This window comes from Coffea eugenioides, chromosome 3 (assembly GCF_003713205.1).
Source record: "Coffea eugenioides isolate CCC68of chromosome 3, Ceug_1.0, whole genome shotgun sequence".
Taxonomy (NCBI): domain Eukaryota; kingdom Viridiplantae; phylum Streptophyta; class Magnoliopsida; order Gentianales; family Rubiaceae; genus Coffea; species Coffea eugenioides.
In genome coordinates, this window is record NC_040037.1 from 37,340,998 (window position 1) to 37,366,511 (window position 25,514).

General features: G+C 33.4%; 1 protein-coding gene across 1 annotated transcript; it reads right to left on the reverse strand.

Moving 5' to 3' along the window:
• Nucleotides 1–12,056: 12,056 nt before the first annotated feature.
• Nucleotides 12,057–17,544, reverse strand: LOC113766528. Its single transcript, XM_027310710.1, has 2 exons — nucleotides 17,119–17,544; nucleotides 12,057–12,437 (listed from the first exon to the last, which is right to left on the reverse strand). Exons 1-2 carry the CDS (start codon nucleotides 17,542–17,544, stop codon nucleotides 12,057–12,059), a joined length of 807 nt encoding a protein of 268 aa, XP_027166511.1.
• Nucleotides 17,545–25,514: the final 7,970 nt, after the last annotated feature.

The window sequence follows — 25,514 nt, forward strand, 5'->3', positions numbered from 1 at the left end:
AACGACAACGTAGAACCAATTATTGCCCGGCCAACAAAAAAGTGCGGATCAGACCGCTAATTGAACCGGGAAAAAAATGATTGGGTGGATCACCCAATCCGACTGATGGGTTGACCGATTATTGACATATAAGTACATTATAAATAAGTTTTAATATAAAAAATATTATATAATCAAAATTAAATGTAACAATTGAGTGAATGATAATATTTGATCACACCGGTAAGTTTATCATTTTAATTAAAACGCAAAAACATTTTAAAGATGTAGATTACAATAGGAGACTGATGGATTAATATTTAAAATTAAAAGATAGAGATAGACTAAAACACAGACATTTTGTTAAGAGCGTAGAACATTCATTGGCATTAATATTTCTTATCCTTTTAGAATCAAGATATCAAATATCGAAATGTTAATAGTTTTGGTAATTTAGTGACCGCATGTTGTTATGTAAAGAAATTTAGAAGAAATTTTGAAATTAAAGGAAAATGAGGGGAAAACCAAATGAAAATAAGCCCTGATTTTATGTCATTGTTACCCAACTTAAAACTATTAAAACGCTATTTGGAAATAAAAATGTGGGAGCTGATTTTATCTGCAGCAGAACTTATTGTCATCATCAGTCAAATTTAGCTACATACCTAGGAAATCGGGAGTAGTGTAAGTGGTTGGCTACTTGACTAAACCATGAGACTTTAGTCAAGTACTCAACATTGATTCCGGAGACTTAGAGGTCCCATATATTCGAGTTGATGTATAGTGACGTTGAGTTGTGATTTCTACGAAGTGTGGATTAATTTGAGTTGTAATTTGTTTGTATTACTTGCATTACTGTGTCCATCATAATATATATATATATATATAGTTATTTATAGTTCTTGGCTCCAACTCTTGACCTAATAAACCATTTTGATTTGACATTTTACCGTTGAACTGTCTAGTTTTTCCAATCTTTACGAAAAAGGTAATTTTGTGACAATTTGGGATTTAAGGGCTAAACCAGCTCGAACAAAAGCAAGTAGATTGATAGTTTTTCTTTTAGGTTTGACCGGAGTTTTTTTTTTAAACAAGTCGAGTTTATAAAATTATAGTTAATCGATAATAGTTTGTAAATTTGAGTACATATTATAAAATAAAGAGAACATCTTAATATTTAGGAAATCAAAATATTATATTTCGCAAATTTAAATCAATGATATTTACTTTAAAAAATTTTAGCCAAAAAATAATACAAATTTTGGATTGAATTGACCTTTTATATATTGGTATATAATGTGACCAATTGTAGATTTTAGTTGAAGAACTTTACCTTTTTTTTGGCTAATATTGCACATGTGATACCTATTTGCATATGTTTCATGTACATTAACTCATAAATAAATAAAATGTTAATTTCTTTATATTTTTAATAAAATATTATAGTTTCATGATCCTACCTGTTGTTGGATTCTATTATTTCCGAAATAATCCAAGGTAGGATCCTAAATTTTGAAAATTTCAGTAAAGGATTGCTTAACTGGTCCTTCAAACTTTACTAAAATTGCTTTCGTCCATAAACTTTACTAAAACTACTTTATATTGTTGTTATCTCTACCTTTTTTTTCTCTCTCTCATATGACAACATTTATAACCTACTCTATCCTACTTTAAAGAGAAGGCTTTACTTATACGGCAACATTTATAATCTATCATATCCTATTCTAAGGGAAATAGGGAGCCCAACTGAGTTATATGAGGGACCGGAAAGAGAGGACCATCTAGACAAACTACATCTCTTTTAGATTTTCTTAATTGCAGGTGCTAGGTTTTGAACGCCTAAGTTACAGTTTAAGGAGATTTTTAATCCCTTCCTATTAGCTAGTGATGATGGTTTTTTTCTTCAATCTAAATTTTAAAAATCTAAATATCCTATTTTCTACAAATGTACATATCGCTTATCAAGTATAGGGGATAATAAATGTTGATCCCACGAGGAGAATTAATCAATTACATGTAGTTTTCAAACTCGTCTATTATTTAGACTATTACAAATATAAGAAATTAAATCTACACTATAAACATAGAATAAAAGTAATAAAACTAATCATAGAGAGCTCATAGGATCATGGAATTCCTAACTACTCTTGCAAGTGAAATTATCACTTCAATGAGTTTATTTACCTTGGCTCATTATGATATAATTTTCTAATATATATATATGATATATGCTTTCGCAAATATACCTACCATACCTATAATTATTTCACACCTACTAACATGATATGAAACTAGTTATAGATTCATTAAATTCTATGAAATTACGTGAAACAAACCACCAACACCACAAAGATACAACCCTATATTAGTGAGTTAACTCCCTAGTTTTAACTTTTCCATAAACTGGTGTTGAATCCCAATGTTCATTGATGAAACAATGCCTTTACATAATCACAATTAATAGTATCAAGTTAATCATGATTGTAATAGCAAATGTGTTAAATAAGTTCACATAACCATGAAAACCTCATATAATAATCATAATTAATTCATCTATCCCCTAGGTAAAACGACTAGCAAAACATAAAGTAAAAGGAAACAAGAACTACGCTTGTATTATAACTAAACATATGAATCAATACAAGTAATAAAGAGTAGGAGAGATGTCACTCTAGTCACTTGAGTTTCAAGCTTTTCTTTCTTCATTCTCTACCTCATTTACGCTTAGTTACTTATATAAAGTCTTATAAAACTACACTAACATACACTAAACTAATGAACTAGAAAATTCTAGTGAAAGTCTACATTTTGGTATAGTTTTTCTAGACTCTAAAGTTAAGCAAAAATGTGTCTTAAATGGCCTATTTATAGAAGAATCAAGCCCCAATCAATTATGTTTAAAGTTGATGCAAATTGCTCCTTTAAATTACCAAAAGTTGATTCCAATCCGCTCCATAATTTCTTAGGCATTCCTTCCGAAATTCTTTCATAAAAAGTGGTCAAAAAACTTTTATGAACAAGCTCCAAGTTTCCAAGCAACTTGTAGAGCTAAAATCAGGATCTGTAAGGCAAGATTTGCGAGGGATGCCTCAGGTATCAAGCTCGCGTATCCACTTGATTGCAAGTTTTGCACTTTTTGATGATTATCCTCAACATTGTTGTGTTTTTCCATCAATTTAAGCTACAAAATTCTCAATGGCGGAAGTTGAACTAACTCTTTCACAAAGCATGCAAGTTCTAGATAATTGAGTTAGCTTTCCAATACATTAAGAATTATATCATTTGGAGCTTTGTAACTAAGAAATGATAGAAATACCTTTGACTAGTCAGCAGCCATTTTCAAATTTTGGCAGCAAAAAATGCATCAATGTATTTTGGTTTTTTGACTAGGAAAATGTATAAACTAGACTTTGATTCACATAAGAATTGTAGGCCTTTATCTTGGCTTCAAAATGGTTTAAGAATCATTTCAATACAATATGTATAACTCTTGTTATGTTCGAAATACTAGAACCTATCAGGGTAGCCAATCCTTTCTTCATTTGAACTTGATTGCATTTCATCTTTTGAATATTTTGCACTTTATGTTCACTTAAAATCATTTCAAATCATCAAAAATCATGAGACTATCTTCTCACTTCACCTAATTGATGATTGAGTCATTAAAATCTATAAAACATGAGATTTTAACCACTTACATCCATAGAAATGTAGTTTTTCTCATTTAAACCACAAAATACAGAAATCACTATATACCTGTTATTTATCTCTTAAAGTAACTAAAACACACCAAAAACTAAGCAATAAAATACACTAAAATTATGTAAAATACATACTTATCAACTAGCTTACCAAATGCAAGTTCGTTTCTTTTCTTCTCTTTTTTATTTGCATAGGCAGTTAGGCACCCATTCATTTTGATTTAGTCGGGGCACAAATATAATACAGTCTTTATCCCATTGAAAGTGTCATAACTTTTATTTTTGGATGTCTGAAAATATTTGTGATCTTACAAAAGTCAAACCCATTTTAACCTCTATTCCTAATGTTATCCATCTCTTTATTCATATGTATGTTACATTCAAATTCAAAATTTAAAATTTGAGGGGTAAAATAAAAAAGAGAAGCATGATATCACAATCAAACTATTCTTAATAAGTTATATTTCCAAAAAATGAAAAGATATAGGATAGAGGGATTACTATAAAAATGTTATTGAGTTTAATCCATATCGGTTATAAAAGAGACAAGATGCTTGGTTATAAGTGTGTTAGAAAGTTTCACCCCTTGAATTAGCTTTTAGGGTAGGAAGGTCCAATAGTACCCAATATTGGTATCAAAACCTATTTACAACATCTTCTTCCACTAAAGACTTGGATGAAAAGTTGATGATCTAATCCAACCTAGAGCCCAATGTGCACAGTTGGATGAAAGATTGATGCTATTCTAACTTGGTAACTGGTATGTGAAGGAGGGGGCAATTATTAGGTTTCTTTCCATTGGTTGTGGAAGGGACAAGGCATTTGGTTATAAGTGTGAGGAAAAGTCTCACTCCTTGAATTAGCTTCTCTTGGATGAAAGATTGATGCTATTCTAACTTGGTAGCTAATATGTGGGAGAGGATGAAGGGAAGATTATTAGGTTTATCCCCATTGGATGTGAAAAGGACAAGGTGTTTTGTTATAAGTACGAGAAAAAGTCTCATTCCTTAAATTAGCTTTTGAAGTGGGAAGATCCAATAGCACTTAATACTAGTATCAAAACTCAGTTACAAGTTCTCCAAGTAAAGGCTTGGATAAAATGTTGATAACTTGATCCAACCTCGGACCTGATGTAGACACTCAAATGAAAAATTGATGTTGTCCAGCCTAATGCCTAATGTGTTAAGGGAGATTGTCAAGTTTATCCCACACTAGTAGTAAAATAGACAGATTGCTTAAATATAAGTGCGAGGGAGAGGCTCACCTCTTGAGTTAAACTAGATTTTAAGGTCCAGTAGCACCTAACACTAGTATCAAAACTTTATTACAACAACTTCTCCCCGCAAAGACTTGGGTAAAAAGTTGATAATTTGATCCAATCTCGAATCCAACGTAGACACTCGGACAAAAGATTGATATTATTCAACTTAATGCCCAATATGTAAGAAAGAGATTGTTGGATTTATTCCACATTGGTTGTGAAAGGAAGAAGGAGATTGTTGGATTTATTCTACATTGGTTGTGAAAGAGACAAATTGCTTGGTTATAAATGTGAGGGGAGATTGTTGGGTTTTATCGCACATTGGTTATGAAAGGGACAAATTGCTTAGTTATAAGTGAGAGTGAGAGACTCGCCTCTTGAGCTGAGTTAGCTTTTGAGGTGGCAAAACCCAATAGCATCCAATATTAATATCAAATCCTGGTTACAATAATTCTGCCCACTAAAGATTCAGATGGCCTCACCTCTTGAGCCAAGCTATCATTTGACGTAGGAAGGCCCAATAGCATCCAATATTGGTATCAAATCCTGGTTACAATAATTCCTCCTACTAAAGATTCAGACGATAGGTTGATGTTGTCTTAACCTAGTGCATGATGTGTGGAGGAGAGATATTGTTGACTTTATTTCACATAGGTTGTAGAAAGAATAAGGTGCTTGATTGTAAGTGTGGAGAAGGCTTTATCCTTTGAGTTAACTTTTCGGGTGAGAATACCCAATAGCACCCAACACTAGTATTAGAACCAAGTACAAGAACTCCTCCCAATATAGGCTTCATTCAAAATTAATGATCTAATCCAATCTAAGGCCAAGTGTTAGAACCAAGTGACAAGAACTCCTTCCAATAAAGACTTGAATCAAAAGTTGTAGTAGTTAAATCAAGATTGTGATTTAGTTGTAGGTCTTGGTTTCCTAGTCGGTATCGGTTTTTTTAAGTTCAAGTCCAATTGTATTCCCTTTGTGATTTGGAAGCTAAGTTTTAGGAGACAAAGTGGTCTATATAAACCACTACTAGTAGCCTTGTTAATAAGAGTCGAGAATTGAAAAACAATCTGGGAAGTTTGCCTCCTGAAGCTTTTGTCGTCCTTCGTTTCTTTCTTTAGCTGTCCCGTTTGTTTATATATAAATATTCCGCTGCCAAGCTATTACTTTGAGTGTGTGATTCACTTGAATTATTCTATCCTGTGGGTTAGTTTCCTACAAAGTGGCATCAGAGCTTTGCTTGAGATCTTGAGAAATTAAAATATAGATCCAAATTATTTGCACAATTGTCACGTTTTTATCTTCGATGGTAAAAACGATTTTGAGGCTTGGAGGTCGACGATGAAGAATTTTTTCCAAAATATTGGAGTTTGGAATATTGTCGAAATAGGATACACGGAACCGGTAGAAGGTATAAAATTATCAAGTGATGCAGTTAAATAATTAGAGAGAAATAGACAGTTGGATTGCAAGGCAATGTATTATCTCAACACTCAAGTCCAGTTGCATGTTGCCAAAAAATTTATACATGCAAAGTCGGCAAAAGAAGCTTGGACAATTTTAGTGAACTCAAATCGAGGTGCTGCTAGTGTGAGAAAAATCAGATTACAGGAACTTAGGAGACAATTTGACTTGGCCCAGATGAAATCCACGGAGTCAGTTAAAGATTTTATTGGTACAATTAAAGGAATTGTCAATGATATGGAGTCCAATGGTGAGAATTTGGAAGAGGTCAGAGTTGTTGAAAAAGTTCTGAGATCTCTAACTGCCAAATTTTATACCAAGAAGACAATCCTTGAAGCCACAAAAGGCCTTGACAATTTGTCACTTGCTGAATTGGAGGGTGAATTGCTAACGTATGAGATGTCCTTGAATCAACAACTATTGGATACAGTAGAGGAGGTGTTACAAGCCAAGGTAGATCACCCAAAAGGAAAAAAGGAGGTGTATCGTATGGACACAAATCAAAGAGGCCAGAACTTCAGAGGTAGAGGACGTGAAGGCAGAGGTAACTCTCCTGGTCGTGGAAGAGGTAATTATTCTTACCATCCCAGAAACAATTCTAATAGGGATCAGAAAAATAATCACCAGCAGAATCAAAGAAATAATTTTCAAGGGCGTGATAGATTTAATGTCCAATGTTATAACTGTGGTAAAATTGGACATTATTAGAATGAATGTTGGTCTAATAAAAAGGTGCATGCTAAAATGGTTGAAAATAGTAGTGATAAAGATGAAACTTTGTTGTTTTCTAGTTCTACATGTGAGATTTGGAAACAATGAAAAAGTGCCTGTTCTTGGAAAAGGAAAGATCAAAATTATCTTGCAAGATGGGTCTTCAAATTATATTTCTGATATTTTCTATATGCCAAGTTTATATCATAATTTGTTGAGTTTGGGACAATTGTCTGAGAAAGGTTATGATTTGCATTTTAAATATGGTGATGGCACCATAAGTGATGAGAAACTGGGATTAATTGCCAAGGTAAAAATGAACCGTAGTGGTTTGTGGCCTCTTTCTCTTAACTGTGGTGATTTACCTTGCTTTAATTCCGTGATTTATGATGATTCTTGGTTATGGCATATTCGTTTTAGGCATTTGAATTTTGGGAGTTTGAAATTTCTTGCAAGAAAGAAATTAGTTATTAGGTTGCCTTCTGTTGAGTTTCCTGATAAGAAGTGTGAGTCTTGTATTTTGGGAAAGCAACACAAGGATCCTTTTCTAAAAGGCAAGGCTTGGAGGGCTAATCAACCGCTTGAACTGATTCATTAGATTTATGCTCAATTGAAGTTCTTTCCAATGGTGGTAGTAAGTATTTTATCACCTTCATTGATGATTTCAGTAGGAAGACGTGGGTGTATTTTTTAAGAAATAATCAGATGCATGTAATGTGTTTAAAAAGTTCAAATATTATGTAGAGAAGCAAAGTGGCTACTTTATTAAAACTTTGAGAACTGACAGAGGCACTGAGTATCTTGTTTGTGATGACTATTTAGTGGAAAGGGGTATAAAACATCAATTGACAGCCAGATATACACCTCAGCAAAATGGTGTGGCAGAAAGGAAGAATAGGACTGTGATGGATATGGTGAGATCTATGATGCACTCCAAAGGTATTCCTAAATCCTTCTGGGCAGAAGTAGTATCTTGTGCTATTTATGTTTTGAACAGGTGTCCTACTAGATGCAATTTTGGGAAGACCTCACAAGAGATTTGGACTAGCATGAAACTGGATATTTCTTACTTCAAGCTATTTGGTTGTCTTGCATATGCGCATGTTCCAGATCATTTGAGAAAGAAATTGGATGACAAAGCAAAAAAATGTATTTTTATTGGATATAGTCATGAGACTAAGGGGCATAAGTTATTCAATCCAAACACAGGAAAGATGATTATTAACAGAGATGTAACTTTTGATGAACATGGAGTTTGGGATTGGTCCAGAAAAGATCCTGAGACTTCGCCAAAATATCCATCTATTTCTCCTATTATGGGACCGAGTGCTAGTAAGCAAGTAGTGGAGCAAGTTGTGCACTCTTATGGTGATCCCTCAACTTCTACTATTCAGGTTGAGACATTCAGCCGACCACAGAGAGAACGTCGCATGCCAGCCCGATTTGATGATTATATTGTTGGCAAAGATGATGATTTAACTGATGAAGCAATTGTGAATTTTGCTCTTTTTGCAGATTGTGATCCTGTCTCATTTGAAGAAGCTGTCAAAGATGATCATTGGATTCGTGCAATGGATGAAGAAATTCATGCCATTGAGAAAAATGATACATGGGAGTTGACCACTATCCCACCTGAAAAGAAGCCAATTAGAGTGAAATGGGTATATAAGACCAAGTATAAGCCAACAGGAGAGGTGGATCGCTTCAAAGCAAGATTGGTTGTCAAAGGCTATAACCAAAAGGCAGGTATTGATTATTTTGAAATTTTTGCACCAGTTGCCAGACTTGATACGGTTCGTATGATTGTCTCACTTGCTGCAAATAATTGTTGAAAAATTCATCAAATGGATGTAAAATCTGTATTTTTAAATGGTTTTCTTGAATAAGAGGTATATGTTGAGCAGCCTGCTGGTTATGTTAGAAAAGGTCAAGAAAACAAAATGTATAGATTGAAAAAGGCATTGTATAGATTGAAACAAGCTCCTAAAACTTGGTATACTTGCATCGATACTTATTTTATTGAGCATGGTTTTCTGAGATGTCCATATGAGCATACTCTGTACATCAAATTCAACCCTGGAGGAGATGTTCTTATTGTATGCTTCTATGTGGAAGACTTGATATTTACAGGCAACAATCCCAAACTAATTTTTGAATTCAGAGAGACCATGATTAGTCAATTTGAAATGACAGATTTGGGATTGATGTCTTATTTTCTTGGTATTGAGGTTCATCAGTTGGATGGTGGAATTTTTATCTCACAAAGGAAGTATGCAAGTCATATTCTGAAGAAGTTTAAGATGGATGTGGCTAAACCAATGATGACGCCGGTTGAAGAAAAATTGAAATTAACCAAAGATGGTACTAGTGATTTTGTTAATGCTACTTATTTTAGAAGGTCGGTGGGGAGTCTCAGGTATTTAACTTCTACGAGACCTGACATCACTTATGGAGTTGGTTTGATTAGTAGATTCATGGAATCTCCACACCAGTCTCACTTGCAAGCTGCTAAGAGAATTTTGAGATACGTTCAAGGTACACAATCTGACGGTATATTTTATTCATCTTCGCATGATACCAACCTTGTTGGATATACTGATAGTGATTGGACTGGTGATACAATACAAAGGAGAAGCACTTCTGGTTATACATTTTACTTGGGATCTGGTGTATTTTCTTTGTCTTCAAAGAAACAACAGGTGGCTGCTTTGTCCACAGCAGAAGTGGAGAGCATGGCAGCCACAAGTAGTGCTACTCAAGCACTTTGGTTGCGGAGAATGCTTGGATTTTTACAACACAAGCAAGACGGTTCTACCAAAATATTTTGTGATAGTTTGTCTGCTAATGAGTTGACAAAAAATCCAGTTTTTCATGGACGCAACAAGCATATGGACATTAAGTATCATTTTATTCTTGAGTTAGTTCAAGAGCAAGAAATTGTCATTGATTATTGTAGAAGTGAAGATCAAGTAGCTGATATTTTGACAAAGCCGCTCAAATTGGAGATGTTCATGAAATTGAAAAAGATGCTCGGCATGGTGAAATTTGAAGATCTTGATTTAAGGGAGGCTATGTAGTAGTTAAATCAAGATTGTGATTTAGTTGTTGGTCTTGGTTTCCTAGTCGGTATTGGTTTCTTTAAGTCCAAGTCCAATTGTATTCCCTTTGTGATTTGGAAGCTAAGTTTTAGGAGACAAAGTGGTCTATATAAACCACTACTAGTAGCCTTGTTATTAAGAGCCGAGAATTGAAAAACAAACTGAGAAGTTTGCCTCCTGAAGCTTTTGTCGTCCTTCGTTTCTTTCTTTAGCTGTCCCGTTTGTTTATATATAAATATTCCGCTGCCAAGCTATTACTTTGAGTGTGTGATTCGCTTGAATTATTCTATCCTGTGGGTTAGTTTCCTACAAAAGTTAATGATATAATCCAATCTAAGACCCGATGTAAACACTTGAATAAAAACTTGATCCTATCCCAAACTGGTACCTAATTGTGAAGGGGAGATTATCATGTTTATCTCATATTGGTTGTAGAAATGGTAGAATACTTGGTTATAAGTATGAGGTAGAGGCTTATCCCTTTGCTTATCTCGCATTGATTATGGAAAGGATAGAATATTTGGTTGCAAGTACAAGGTAGAGGCTCATCACTTTTACGATGAGAGTGCACTTTGTATGTACATTAACTCTCGCAACATACAGAAAAAAATCACACCAACAGAAATGAAACTTCTAATACCATTAATATATTTAGGAAGGATTAGGACAGGATTTTGGATTTAGAATATATTTCCATGACCGATACATCGTCTATGCCTGTATTCTGATTGAAGTCTTTGCAAGTCGTTTCTTTTTTATTCTTATTAAACGTGAAGTAGGACTCTTGTTCGCGTGATATGACTATTCATAGTATTTCTGACTAAGATTTTATTGGAGCATATGCAAGCATTTAAACATCAAATTACTGGTCATTGAAACAAGACATAGAACTTGTGGCTGGTCTAATCTTGTTTCCAACTTGTTATTTTGTGACTTCAACATACAATAGTTTCCCTCCTTGATATATTGATGGTTTAATCCTTTATTTATATGTCGGCTAATATCTATTCCTGCTGCTCTCATAATCTCGAGAAAGCTATCTCATACTTAATATAGGACGTTCTATATACTTTTTGTTCTTTTTTGGTATTTTCATTTTGGTATCTTTGATTGATTTTTTGTATGGTACTTTCCTTTTCTTGATAGACCCATGACATTGGTTCAAAATTTTGTTTTTGATTTAATTGTATTACATGTTCCATCCAAAAACAAAAAAAAAAAACGTGAATTATTTTTATCACTATGGTTTAGGGCCACTATATCTTATAAATTCATTATGGTTCAGAAATATTCACTTTACCCCCTAATGCTCCAATATAGGTTTTAAGATAAACTAGAATCCTCAATTTTCCTATTAATCTGAGCAAACTGATCGAATAGAGATGTGAGCTCAACCCTAACAAATTCCTACCAGTATGTAGCTAATGAAATGAAAACCGTTAAAAAGAATTTGTTCATATAGAATTTCATAACTATTGACAGATGACTAAGCCACTCTTCACCCAAAGTGTAGTAGAACCTTCTGCTACTATTGCTATAAACGTTTAAGTTATGTTTCCCATACATGAATCATTAATTGGGAAATTATTAGTACAGTTAACTGGCATTGTTTTTATAGTTTTGCTATGAACTAAAGGGCTGGTAGCAAAGAATAATTAGCTCAACAAACAGAAAAAAGAGGAAAGGAAATTAACCAGAGAAAATATAGAACTTGTTCTTATTTAAGATATTTAAGGTGGCAAACAGAAATACAGATTTTAGGTGGCAACCCCAAAAAAAAAAAAAAAAACTTGAAAACGAAATTCTAAAAGCAATAAAAAACCAGTAGCATGCAGTTCTCTTCTACATTCCCATTGCATTCCTCCTCTCAATTTTCTGCCTTGATCGCTTATTCAGTTCAGTGATTTGCCTCTCCCAAACCTTATTTCCCGTGCAACAATTCATCCCATGCGTTTTTCTTCCCTCCACATCAAGCAAACTAAGCTCATGATCGTACAATTTTCGTGAAATTGGATCAGATAATGTCTCATACGCCATTCTTAGCTCAAGAAATCGCTTAGTCGACTCTTCTTTTGCCGAGGGAGGGCAAGCATCAGGATGGAACTTAAGAGCTTTGCATCGATAGGCTTTCTTGATTTCTTCAGGACCTATGAATTGGGAGGAATCAAGAGAAAGTATTTCGTAAAAGTTGGCTGCCCTTCCATTTTGCAGGGTTCTAGCAGCCTGATGACATGAGATCACAGTTTTGTGCCCAAAAATCTTCTGTTTACAGCCTTCTTTCTGATTGAATTGAACCAATTTTCCAAACGATGTACTGATAATACTATTTATTTGCATGGATACTTCCATAATATAGTTTTGAAACTGAGAAAGAAAGGGAGAAATCTTTTGCTTAATTTCCACTTGAAATGAGAACCATACATAATGCAAGCTAGTATGCGCTATATATTGAGAAAATTAAAGAAAGCAATTCAGGACCTTTCATTTTCGGGTATGACTTTGGCTTAAAATGACTATTTTTCTTATCCAGTTTCCATTCATAACTACAAGCAAAGTGTTATTTTTTCATTGGACAGGTGAAATCAATCTATGTTTTTGTAGGATTTAGTTTCTTTCATCAAAGCAAATTGTCTTACATCAACTGGAGTTTGAATTGGTTCCAACATGTACAATAAACTAACGTAAAACTAGAGATCATGGTTGTAGAGGTCAAAACAAAAAGAAAAAGAAAGTATACAAGCACTGATTTCTTCTTTTTAATTTAAAAGAAGGTATACAAGCAGGTTTGGAGTTAATCAGACTCACTCGTGTAAGTAGGTAGAACATATAAGCTTATAAGATGCATTTTATGTTTTACCATATTTGGTTTTTGGGCCAAAACTTTTCCTCCATCAATTTCATTCTTTCTTAGTATTTGGAAGCTTATGGGAAGGACGAATTTGCTAAACTTACACAAAATATTCTAATACCATTTCCCCTACTGCAGATATTGGCACTAGTGTACTTGTTCCTTTCACCTGTTTGTATATTAGGTAAAATGCCTAACTATCATCCAAGAAGCTGCTTCTCTTTTAAGGACCACAAAAAAAAAAAGGACTGCTTTTATTGCTAATTCTAGCATCCCAAATCCTATACAGTTAGAGCATGTTCATCCTACTGCATGATTTTTCAAAGAAGTGTTTGGCCCAAGAAAGTAAACGGTTTCTGTTGTACTCTCAGAGTTCATCTGGGACAGGTCTTATAAGGAAAATTTGTTGATAAATCTAAAGCACGTACAAGTTGGCACAAGGTACTACATGTCAAAAGCCCAGATTGATGTGAATGTGAAACTGCTTCTTGGATTTGTCAAGATTTAGCAGCCCTAATTGAATGAAGTCAAATTGAGGCTTCATTATTTTAGTAGCATATATAGGTCTAAATCCTGAATTTGGTATGTTAAAATGTGTGTTGTTTCATGATAGGTTTACTTTATAGTTTGAGATTTAATACTACGTAATTGTCGTTTTACATCTTTTTCTATCCAATCTATCTGTTTTGTCTCTAATCATGAGTCATTCTATACCGTTCGTGAGCCAATACTTACCGACATATTAAAAAGAAGAAAGTTTCATTGTCTTCCTCATTAGATCACTTTCCTACAAATTTAGTTAATGTTGACTTTTCATGCCTATATTGCAGGGCAAGCTTTATCTAATTGCATATAAAATTGTTGCAATCTACATATAGAGGATTTGATTCTCATCAAGATGAACTAAATTTCCATCAAAATCTTCCTTGTCCCTACTTTCACCATTGCTTTCTTTCGTAGAAAAATCCATTTTCTTGACTAAAGCGCAGGTTGATCGTACTAATAGGTGTGATTATTCTCAATTGCGTCAACATGCTAGTTTTTGACTGGCAAATGGTTTTATTTTCTTCCAAAGCTTGCTAGTCAGTCTATTTTTTCAGTGCAATGTCACATAATTTTTTAAAAGAGAATAATGACTGCTGTTTCCCTTTTCAAAAAAAAATAATAAAAGACCTATATTATACTGTCTAATAGCTCTGTGAGTCGTCTTTTGGATGATTTTCTAGCGTTCAAGTTAGGCTTACTCAATGACTTCACATCCTTGACTTCCATTCTTCTATTTTGCCAGAAATGTGGCTACATCACGTCAAAGCAACAGATGGCTTCAAAAGTATGTCCAGAAAAGTATCAACATTTGAACCAGAAAAAAAAAAAGAAGAAAAATCTATTATTGGATTAGGTAAAATTTCCGAAGGTAAGTTGAGAATGAAAACATAACTCCCATCCCAGAATTCAAGTTTTACAAGTACAACTGCTCTCTATGACTGCTGAACAAAAAAGGGTAGCAAGATATGATGCTTTTTATTTGCAAGGACACTTCCATATTTGGCTACTTTCACTCGAAAAAGGAAAAAGAGAAATGTTTTTGTTACTTTCCACTAGAACTGAGACCTATATATGCTAGCTAATGTGCATTATCTAAGGAGAGATGGTAACATATACACTATTAAATTAAAGCTTTCTATCTATGTTTTTGTGGGGTTTGATTAATCTCTTCAAAGAAAATTGTCTCACATCGGTAGGATATTGAATTGGTAAAACGTGTACAACACTTTAAAAAAGCTGTACAGCTCACTCAGACTCACTCAAATTAAAAAAATATATATAGATGCAATTAATCTGCATATGAGAAGAAATAGAAGAATAAAAAAAATGGCATTACACCAGAACATTATGCTAAGTAGCCTTGTGAACAAAAGTAACACACGGATATCCCTTGACAAAAGTTCATCAAGAAGGGAGAAAGGTAATCTTAGTTAATCCTTGGAGCTATAATCTATAGGATAATTTCAGAAGCCTCCCTTGAGGTTTTTAACAATTTCACTCAGTACCCTTAAGTTTTAAAAACTACACATAACTCCCTTGAATTTACCATTTTGGTAACAAAAACTATTCAATGGTCAAAATTTTGAATGAATAACCCAAATTGCCCTCATGAAATTGTGAAATTTATTTTACCTTCTTATAAAATTCTATAAAAAAAATATGGAATATGCACAAAATCTCAAATCCACTTTCAACCCTCATCTCTACTATTTTAGACCTTTCATATTCTTACATCTCAAATTAGTATCATTATCATCATGACCACCATTACCATCAGTCCTTAAATTCTAAAATCCAAATCTAAGTTACAAAAGAAAAAAAATCAATACTGTTAAATTTAAAAAATTTCACTAATTGTATTAATATAACATCTCATCTCTCAAATGCTGGAGTACCAATTCATGCCTATTATATTTAAATTTTCAGCTTACATCTTCTTCTATTCATCTTTAGATCTTTCAAGCCAAACTAAAATTAATTTGTTATATGTTAAAATTATGTTTAGGACATAATTAGTTATTCTATAAGTGACCTTATTTTTGTTTCCATTAAATATTTAATTGTGTGGTGCATTTCTATACACAAGATTAGGAGAGTATTATTTAATTGCATGAAAAATATTAATATATTAAGGTTATTATGGTCATTTTATAGGATCAAGTGAGGTAAGTGTAATATTGAAAATCTCAAGGTACTAGATGAAATTATCGGAAATCTCAAGGGAGGTTTTTGAAATTATCCCTAATCTATATTCGAAAGATTTTTTTCTAATATTATTGAGGGTGTCTATGTGATATTGACGTTTGTTTTAGGTCTTCTCATGTTTTATTCTTTTATTGGACTGGTGGCTTCTGTCTGCGTCTTTGTAGTACTTAATTTCTTCAACGGAAATTTTCTTACATCATTCGGATTTTGAATTGGTAAAACGTGTACAACACTTAAAAAAGGGTAACGCTAACACTAAATTGTTGATAAGTTAAACAAATGTATATGCGAGCATGAATTCAATCTCACTCATGCAAGTTGACTATGGTTTACTTGTACTAGGTGTTTGTGCCAAAATTTTAATTCTTACCTTCATCCTTTTTTTTTTTCTGTAAGTACGAGGTTAAAAATCTGAAATCTTGTACTTACACTCTCTCCTCTTGTGCCACCTAACCTAGCCCTCCTATCTATTTTATTCTTTCTTAGAGACTTTGAGGTTGACAAATAGAACAAATTTGCTAAATTTATGAAATTATTCCTATAGATTTCCACTACCAAGTACAATATGTACTCATCTGAAAAATTGGTTGTCTAGGAAATGTTTGCACTATAAGGTAGACCCTACGAGTATAAAGAACTAGGAAAGAAGAAATCGACTTAAGAGATTGTTAATTGTAATATCTGAAATACTATGTACGTTATTAGCACATGTCTTCGTTTTTAGTGTATGATGTTGTGAAGAAGTTTTTAGTCCAAGGGAGTAGTTTTTGGACCTTAACTCTTGCTATTATACTTGCTTCGTAATAAATCACACTACGACATAAAGAGGAAAAGAACTTGAATATTGTAAGTTGAGAAGGATCATCTCTAATTATGTCAAAAAGCCAAGATTGATCTGAATGTAAAGCCATTTCTTGGATTTTGTCAAGCTTTCACTGCTTGCTTGACATGGAAGCCAACTTAATTCTTCATTATTTTAGTCGAAGAAGTAGCTTTGAATCCCAAATTTGGTGGTTTTAATTAGTATTGTTTGCGTAACAAATCTCTAATTTCCCTGAAAGCATTAACTTCCTGCAGGGAAAATAAATGAACCGCCTTGACAACTTTTTCTTGTATAAGATCATTAAAGGTGACAAACAGGATAACAAAATATTTAGACAAAAAAATTAGAAAACCATGAAAACAAAAATCCGAATGCAGAAGAAACTGGTGGCGGTTTTCTTAATTTCACATTCCCATTATCTTTCTCTTCTCCATTTTTTGCCTTAATAGCTTATTCAGTTCAGTGATTTGTCTCTCCCAAACCTTATTTCCCATGGAAAATCTCATCCCATGTCTTGTTCTTCCCTCCACATCAACCAAACTGAGCTCATGATCGTACATTTGTTGCGAAATGGGATCAGATAATGTCTCATATGCCATTCTCAGCTCAAGAAATCGCTTTGTTGACTCTTCTTTTGCGGATGGAGGGCAAGCATCAGGATGGAACTTAAGAGCTTTGCATCTGTATGCTTTCTTGATTTCGTCAGGACCTACAAACTTGGAGCAATCAAGAGAAAGTACCTCATAAAAGTTGGCTGCTCTTCCATTTTGCATGGTTCTAGCAGCTTGACAGGAGATCATAGATCTGTGCTGAAGAATCTTCTCTTTACAGTTTCCATTCTGATTGAATAATTGGATCTTTTTCCCAAACTGAGTACTAATACTACTAATTTGCAACGATACTTCCATAATATAGTTTTGAGACTGAGAAAGAAACAGAACAATATTTTGTTTAATTTCCACTAGAACTGAGAGCTATGGTGTAGCTAGTATGCATTATATGGAGACTTTGTAACATATGATCAGCTATTAAACAAAGCTTAGAGAAAAGGACAGCAACGGAGGAACTTTGAGTATGTCTTTGGCTTGAAGCATGTCTTATTCTTTTATTGGTCTGATGGCTTCCATCTGTATATGTTTTTTTTTATAATTTAATTTCTTGCAAAGGAGATTGTCTTAGATCAATGAGATTTTGAATTGGTAAAACGCATACTACACTTAAAAAAATACGATGTACTAAATTGTTGATCAGGTAAACAATTGTATAAAACAATTAAAAAGGACAATACTTAAGATTTAATATATACAATCCAAACACATATGTGAATAAATTCAAAATCACTGGGAATTAAGTGAATATTTATATAAAAAAATGGGGCTAAGTGATTATTATGATTTCACCACATGTACTTTTGTGTCGAAAGGTTGTATAGAAGATCTTTTGATCCACTTTCCTCTTTACATAAAAATTATAGAGCGTTATGTAGATATTTTGAAACCACAAAAGAAGTCATGTGGTCATGAGTAATTTACCATTTATACTTGCTTAAAACCACCAGGCTGGTGGCCACCACTAATGCATTAACATTTGGTGGGTTGAGTGGCAAGAGTTCGAACCTTGCCTCCCACCAATTTGCCACAATTAAATGAGGCATTGCTTAAAAAATTCAGACGGGTGTGTAGTGCAAGATTTGATTCTTTGTGAAGTAATATTCTGTATCTTTTTTATATCCAATTAATCTGCATATGAGGAGAAACAGGAAGATCAAAGAATATGGCATTACACCAAAAAGGTATAGTGAGTAACACATCAATATCCCTTAAAAACTCCCTGAGGAAGAAATGAAAGTAATACTTAGTTAATTCTTAGAGCTGTAATCTACATCTATCTATATAATTTGATAATTTGGTGTTTTATATTTTCTTTCCAAAATTACTCCTACCATAAGATAATTAGGACTACTTTATGTCTCTAAATTTGAATGCTTTTTCTGACATTATTGAGTGTATATATGTAATTGCGATGAATTTCATTATGAACTACAATTACATCTTAAATGAGTTAGAACTTTTCTTTTTTCTTTTTTTTTTTTGGTCAAAGGTAATTTTTTATTAGAAAAATTTTGGCAGAGTTTCCCCTTATAAATGGACGAAACTCCCTGCCAACAAACCCAAATACAAGAAAATTATCCACATGGTAGTAAGTTACTACAATGTAACTTTACGACAGTTTGAAGACAATTTAATAACAACTGCATGGTTAAAATAGAATGTGACGGCCAACCAAATAAGGCTCAACTGCAGAATTTCGAACTGGGCTTTTCATCCACGCTGAACACATTTCCTAATTGAAGGCAGGCCTATTCTATCTAAGCGAAACGCCCCACGAGCTTTCATATGGAGGTCCACAAGCTGATGATATGTTGTATTGAAACCTTGATCACATCCCATGTTTGCTAAAGAATCGACAACTTGATTACTTTCCCGAAAGCAATGAGAAATTGCAACAAAATTAGACGAAAACTTTAGAAGGTATTTAACCTCTGTATAAATACTCCATGGACAGCTAGATCCCTATTTTAGGATGTGAACAAGAACCAACGAATCCATTTCAATGTGCAAGTTAACATAACCACGAGAGAGACACAACTTAACCCCAAAGAGAAGAGCGAGCGCCTCAGCTTGAATGCTGGTTACATTCCCAAAAAAAAAGGAGAAAGTTAGCAGGAATTTCCTCCATCATCACGCAAAACGTACCCCACCACCACCTGCCCTCCCTGGGTTACCCCTTGAACAGCCATCAGTATTAAGTTTAAATACACCCAAGAGTGGCCGACACCACCTTACAATCATAAATGAGACTTTCTTATGAATATATATAAGAGAGCGAAGAATAAAACTCCATCCATGTTGAGGAAGTGAATGGGTACCCAGGGAATTGCAACCTAAAGAGGTCCTTCACATTGTCAAAAACAAACTCAGAGATAGTGACGTGAGAAAGAAGTTTCCCTTCAAAACGTGCCGAGTTTCTGGACTTCCAAATATTCCAACAAATCAGAGAAGGTATAATAAAATGAAGGGTAAAAAATCTCAGCGGCCACTAAACTATTAGTCAGATCATGTTTTGGCCATCAAACTATTTTTCATCAGTAATTAACCACTAAACAACTTAATCAATAAACTCGTGACCATTTAGTCGATAATTGCTCTTAATCTGTAAAATTAACAGTTAATCTGTGAAATAAGGTCGCATAATTGTTAGACAAAATTACCCCGCACTTTGCCACGTGTACAGTTAATTTCACAGATTAAGAGCAATTATCGACTAAATGGTCACGAATTTACTGATTAAGTTGTTTAGTGGCCAATTACTGGCGAAAAATAGTTTGATGGCCAAAATATGATCTGATCAATAGTTCAGTGGCCGCTGAGGTTTTTGCCCTAAATTGAACAAATGCAATGAAACCAATTCTTGGTGCGCTATACCACCAACCTGCAATATATGCCCGAACCGAGCCACCTGAATTAAGCCCACTTGAGGCAGAGCCAAAGAAATTCCAAACTGAAACTGCTACCTGTCCATTACAAAAGACATGGTCCAAAGTCTCACCATTAGCTTGGACACAACAGAAACACTTTGATGGGCCCGAAATACCAAGTTTGCATAACGTGGAGTCCATGGGTAATCGATTTCGCAACAAGCGAAGAAGAAAAACAGATACTTTGGAAGGAATTTGTGGGTGCCAGACTTTTGAGAACATAAATGACCTTTGCTTATGTGATTGCACCAGGTTAAAAGCTGAGCTCAGCGTGAAAACACCAGATTGAGAAGGAGCCCATATCATTAAATCTTCCACACCATTCTCAATTTGAGGGAGAGAGAACATTCAGATGTCATTGATAATAAATGGAGGTACCCACAAACCCAGCAACTGAAAATTCCACCTGCCATCAACTAAAAAGTTAGAACTTTTCTTTTTATCATTGAAAGGTTCATTATGTCTAGCAAGAGAAATAAGGTGTCCGGCTTCTATTTGATGAAAAAAAATCTTCGGGTTTACAGGTTAATATGGTTAATAAAATGTGTAAAGGGTTTCAAGTTGGATTAATTTAATCTAATTAGGAATTTAGACTAGAAAGCTATTCTGATTTGAATAAGTGTATTTAGTAATGGCTTGTAGAAACATATCCAGACAAAAAGAAAACTCCTTGATGAGGATGTTAGAAACTAGACTAACCTTAGTAGGAAAGCAAATTTTTGGTTTTTGGTTTTTGTAGAATAAAAATTAAAATAACTAAGTTAAATTTTTATAATTTTCTTGGAGCTCTTTTCATGAATGAATTTTATTAAACTAATTTTTTACTGATAAAAAAAAATTGCACTATATGTAGTCATTTTGAATAGCTGACCATATTCCAGAGATTCACGAGATGCAATATGAAACTTGGAGAATGAAATTTGGATTTTCAGAAAGAACCAGGATTTGCATTTTCAAATGGGTTGAATTAATTGAGTCCCGGTAAGTTAGAAAACGAAATTCTTCCAAAAGTTGAAATTTTCTTGGTTCCCAGCTGCTTGGTTCAGCTTTGACATTGTAGTAATTAGCTACTTGCCTCTGACTTCCATAGGAAAAATTGACTTCCTGGTGGGAGCAATCTGGACTTAATGGATGGTACCTAGCTACTTGGTTCAGCTTCCACATTGTGATTAGCTACTAGCCTCTGATTTCCGTACGAAAAATTAACTTCTTGGAGGGACCAATCTGGACTTAATGGGTGGCACCTAGTTACTTGATTCAGGTTTGAAATTGTAATTGGCTACCAGCCTTTGATTTCTATAGATATGCATATATATTTATGGAGCAACTCGTACAATTGGTTAGACCTGATGATTTATGATTTACGGTGTAATCTTTCTTATCTTGCAATTCTCTCTATTAAATCTAATGATTTTTCAAATCATGTATATCGATGACATGTTCTATACATATTTTGCTATTAGTGCAAATTTTTTGTCAAACAAATTATGCTGCACGATTTCTAATTATTGTGATCTATGAGATGTTCTATATATTTTTTGCTATTAGTGCAGTTTTCTTTATCAAACAAATCGTAATAGACAATTTTCAATTAGTTTATTAATAATATTGGCTACCGTTTTATCAATAGTAAAAAAAAAAAAAAAAAAAAGATCACATTTGCAAAGTTTTCAACAATAGGACTAATCACTTAAAGCATCAATGAAAAGCTCAATCAGTGAAGTGCTCTTGAATAAATCGCAGCAATCCCAGTTTCAAAAACTCTGGATTTGATATTCTCTTTGATTTACTTATAGGTTTGAAAATCAAGAATCATGATCAGATGGGGAATTGAACTCATGTGCTTCTTAAGACTATTTGCAATACAACTGGTCATTTCAAGTTTACATTTAGCATAAGTTCGTAATCTTATCAACTCGAAATTAAACACGCAAGATGACTCTGCTTAAAATGACTTTCTTTCTTGTTATATCGTCTTTCCTAGACGCAATCACGTGATATTCATTTATTAGGCGGTGGATTCCATCGGTTTTAAGTCGGTGTAAGGAAGTCCCCGTGCCCCGCCCGCAACTGCCCTACGGGGCTAATAAAAATTTATTATATAATTTTATTATAATTAAATTTTAACAAATAATCAAGTACATACTAAACTATCAACACATCACCCAATTATTATTCATTGTAATTTCACAGTTGAAACTCATAAAAATAATCAAACAAAAGTTGTTTGAATACAATCCAACATGATAAAATAAATACAACTAAAGTAATTAAGTTTTTACTTTTGGCACAAATACAATCACTAATTCATTATTGTTCTTGTGTTTTTTTTTTTTTGAGAAAAAAGTGTTAGTGTATTAAGCATAATTAGGAATTTAGTATAAATGTATTAGTAAATTTGGTACAACTAATTAATAATTCCTATTAGTATAATTGATAATATCAATTATATTACATATACTAATATACATTATATAATACATATAACTAATAATATATTATCATAAGTTTGTAACTAATTAAATTAAATATTATATATAATTATATACATATATATATTTATTTTTTTTAGCGGGTGGTGGAGAGGGGGATGGGGTGGGGGTATACTCCCCCGCCACCCGCCCCATCCCAACCCCTGCCCCATTAGCCTCCCGCGGGGCGGGTTCCTGCTGTCACCCGTCCTCATTGCTATCCCTAAGTGGGTGGGAGTTTTTTTTTGTGAAGTAGGTGGGAGTTGGAAACAGTATACTAACATGAACCGATAAGGTAAAGATAAATACACTAGACTTGGAAAGAGAAAGGAAAAAGAAAAAAGGGATTCAAGGATGAATTCATCGGACTGGTCTACTAGTAAATAAGGCTAAAACTCCACAAATTTGAAGTCTTAAATTCAAATCCCCTTCCCAAACTTCCTAAATCTCCATTCTTCTTCCAAAAAAAAAAAAACTACAGAAGTTGGCACTTATTTATTTAACCTGTGTATAAATCACTTTGCAAGCTATGATTGATTAAATTCTCAACCCCTTGTTACAACTTGACATGACAAGAAAAGTAGAGAAATGTTTCTCATCTGACAAGTTGCTTCTTTTGGATAATAAAGTGTAACCTAATTGATAAAATATTTCACTTGTAATCGAGAGGTTATATATTCGAGTTACCGAGAGAATAAGTGGGAATTACTATTGATGCTCTAAAAAATTGTAAAAATTGTTTCTCTTGAAAATGTTTGCAGCGCACACGTGGTTAAAGGTCGACCACCCGCGATGCATAAAATGGCGACATAATGGACGATCTAAAAATCCCGACTCCGCATGTCCTCATGATAAAATGGCAACATAATGGACCATCCTCCTTCGCGGATACCTTGATCAAAATACTGAAAATAGTGGCAGAAGTGACACAGCAGTTACTGTTAAGAGTGCTGTTTCGTGATCAAGAAAGCTTGGCACATTTTGCGCAATCTCTCATCGATGGATGCACCAATAAGGCTTCAAGACTTATCCAACTAATACAGATTTTGAAGTCAGAGTTAGAAGCTGTTGCTATATTAAATCAAGGCTCAAAAGTAAAAATTTTTGTATTATTATTTAGCAGTATTTTAGTCAAATTAAAGTTTTAGTAATTCTATCTGAATTAAATTATGATAATTTTATTATTTAAAAATTAGTATTTTATTAGAAAATTTTCCATAGTTCTAAGACATGTTTACCAAATCACGTGATTCATAAATAGAGTCTTATTATTGTATCAGTTGAAAAGAAAGAAATCTGAGAGCCTTGTTATTATGTATGATTAATGATACATTATTGATTTATTCCTCTTTCTCCCACACATAAACTTGTATATATATCAATTGCCTTCCCACATATATGGATTTTATGAAATATGTTTCGTATAAGTTTTTGGTTATTTTTTTAGTTTTACATCTGGTATCAAATTCCTAGGTTCAAAAAATTGATCGTGGGGTGCCTATAAACATTTAAAAATTGTCCCAACTACGAGATTAGTTTTGGATGTTTTCCACTCTCAAAGTCGGAGCATAAATTTCTATATATGAAGAAGCTAGTTAATTGAGTTGGACCACAAGATTAGTCTTGAAGTGCATAGTTGGTGAAGAATTCGACCATAAGATTGATTAGAGAATTGTCAGATTGTTGCGAGTGTTACGACAGAGATCGGAGAAAAATATTGTCAGTTAAGCTGTGATCATCAGAATCAAAAAGTGATGAATGGTCAATGAATTGACATAAAATTGTGGATGAAAATAGTCTATTCAAGTGCGTACGTGGACTATTGCAATAAGAAAAGTGTTTGAAAATGAAGAACTAGTACAAAGTGATGTTGATATAATTTGCAAGGGAGATTATTGATCGTGATGGTAGTGAACCTGATTCAAGAGAGAGGTTGATTTAAGGGAGGCAATGTTAGTATATTAAATCAAGACTCAAGAACAAAAATTTTCATATTATTATTTAGCAGTGTTTTATCCAAATTAAGATTTTCGAGATATTGTTCATATTTCCTCCTAACCTTATCCATCTCACGTGCGAATTTTGGATTAGATGCCAGACTCGATTCCATATGAGAATAATGTCCTGTTAATCAATGAATTAAGTACCTTACTAAGAAAATCATGTACTGCAATGGAATTACGTGTAGATATTATCAATTTGAAAATTATAACTAGTAAACCAGATTTTGCATATACAATCTGAAAATACATATCTACATAAAATGGAAGGTAAAGGAGAAACTGTCCAAGTCTGCCCTGTGTTAGTGCTACATCTATTGAAATGTGGCTATGCAAATATGCTAATGTTACATATATACTAATGTTCACACATATGTATGCATAAACTAAATTTGCGAACTGATTTAGTTCATATACACTAACATGTGTGCACAAGTACGAAACTAATCCACAATCATCAATTTACTACTTTTTTAGGAGAAGTGAAGTGAGTAGTTAACTTACTTTTAGGAGAAAAACAAATAATAATTAAAAGGACAAAGGCTGTATTCTAATCTTCTAATTCCAACATTAACTCCAAACTATCAAGAACTTTTAAAGTTATGGTAACTCAAACTCAAACCAAAGACTTCTCCGCTGGATAAAAATTGGTGATTGAAGTTTGAGAAAAAAAAATATCAAGAGAATTCTATCTAATTAACAAACTCTTTCACAAATTACAACGGTAGTAAAAAAACAATTTACAATATATTTTACACTAACTTAATCTTTTCAGAGACATTATTAGCATTATTAGTTTCATAGTATTTTTATAATTTTATTTTTGGGCCTTTCATGTTATTTGCTTATTTGGAAAATGAAAAAACGGT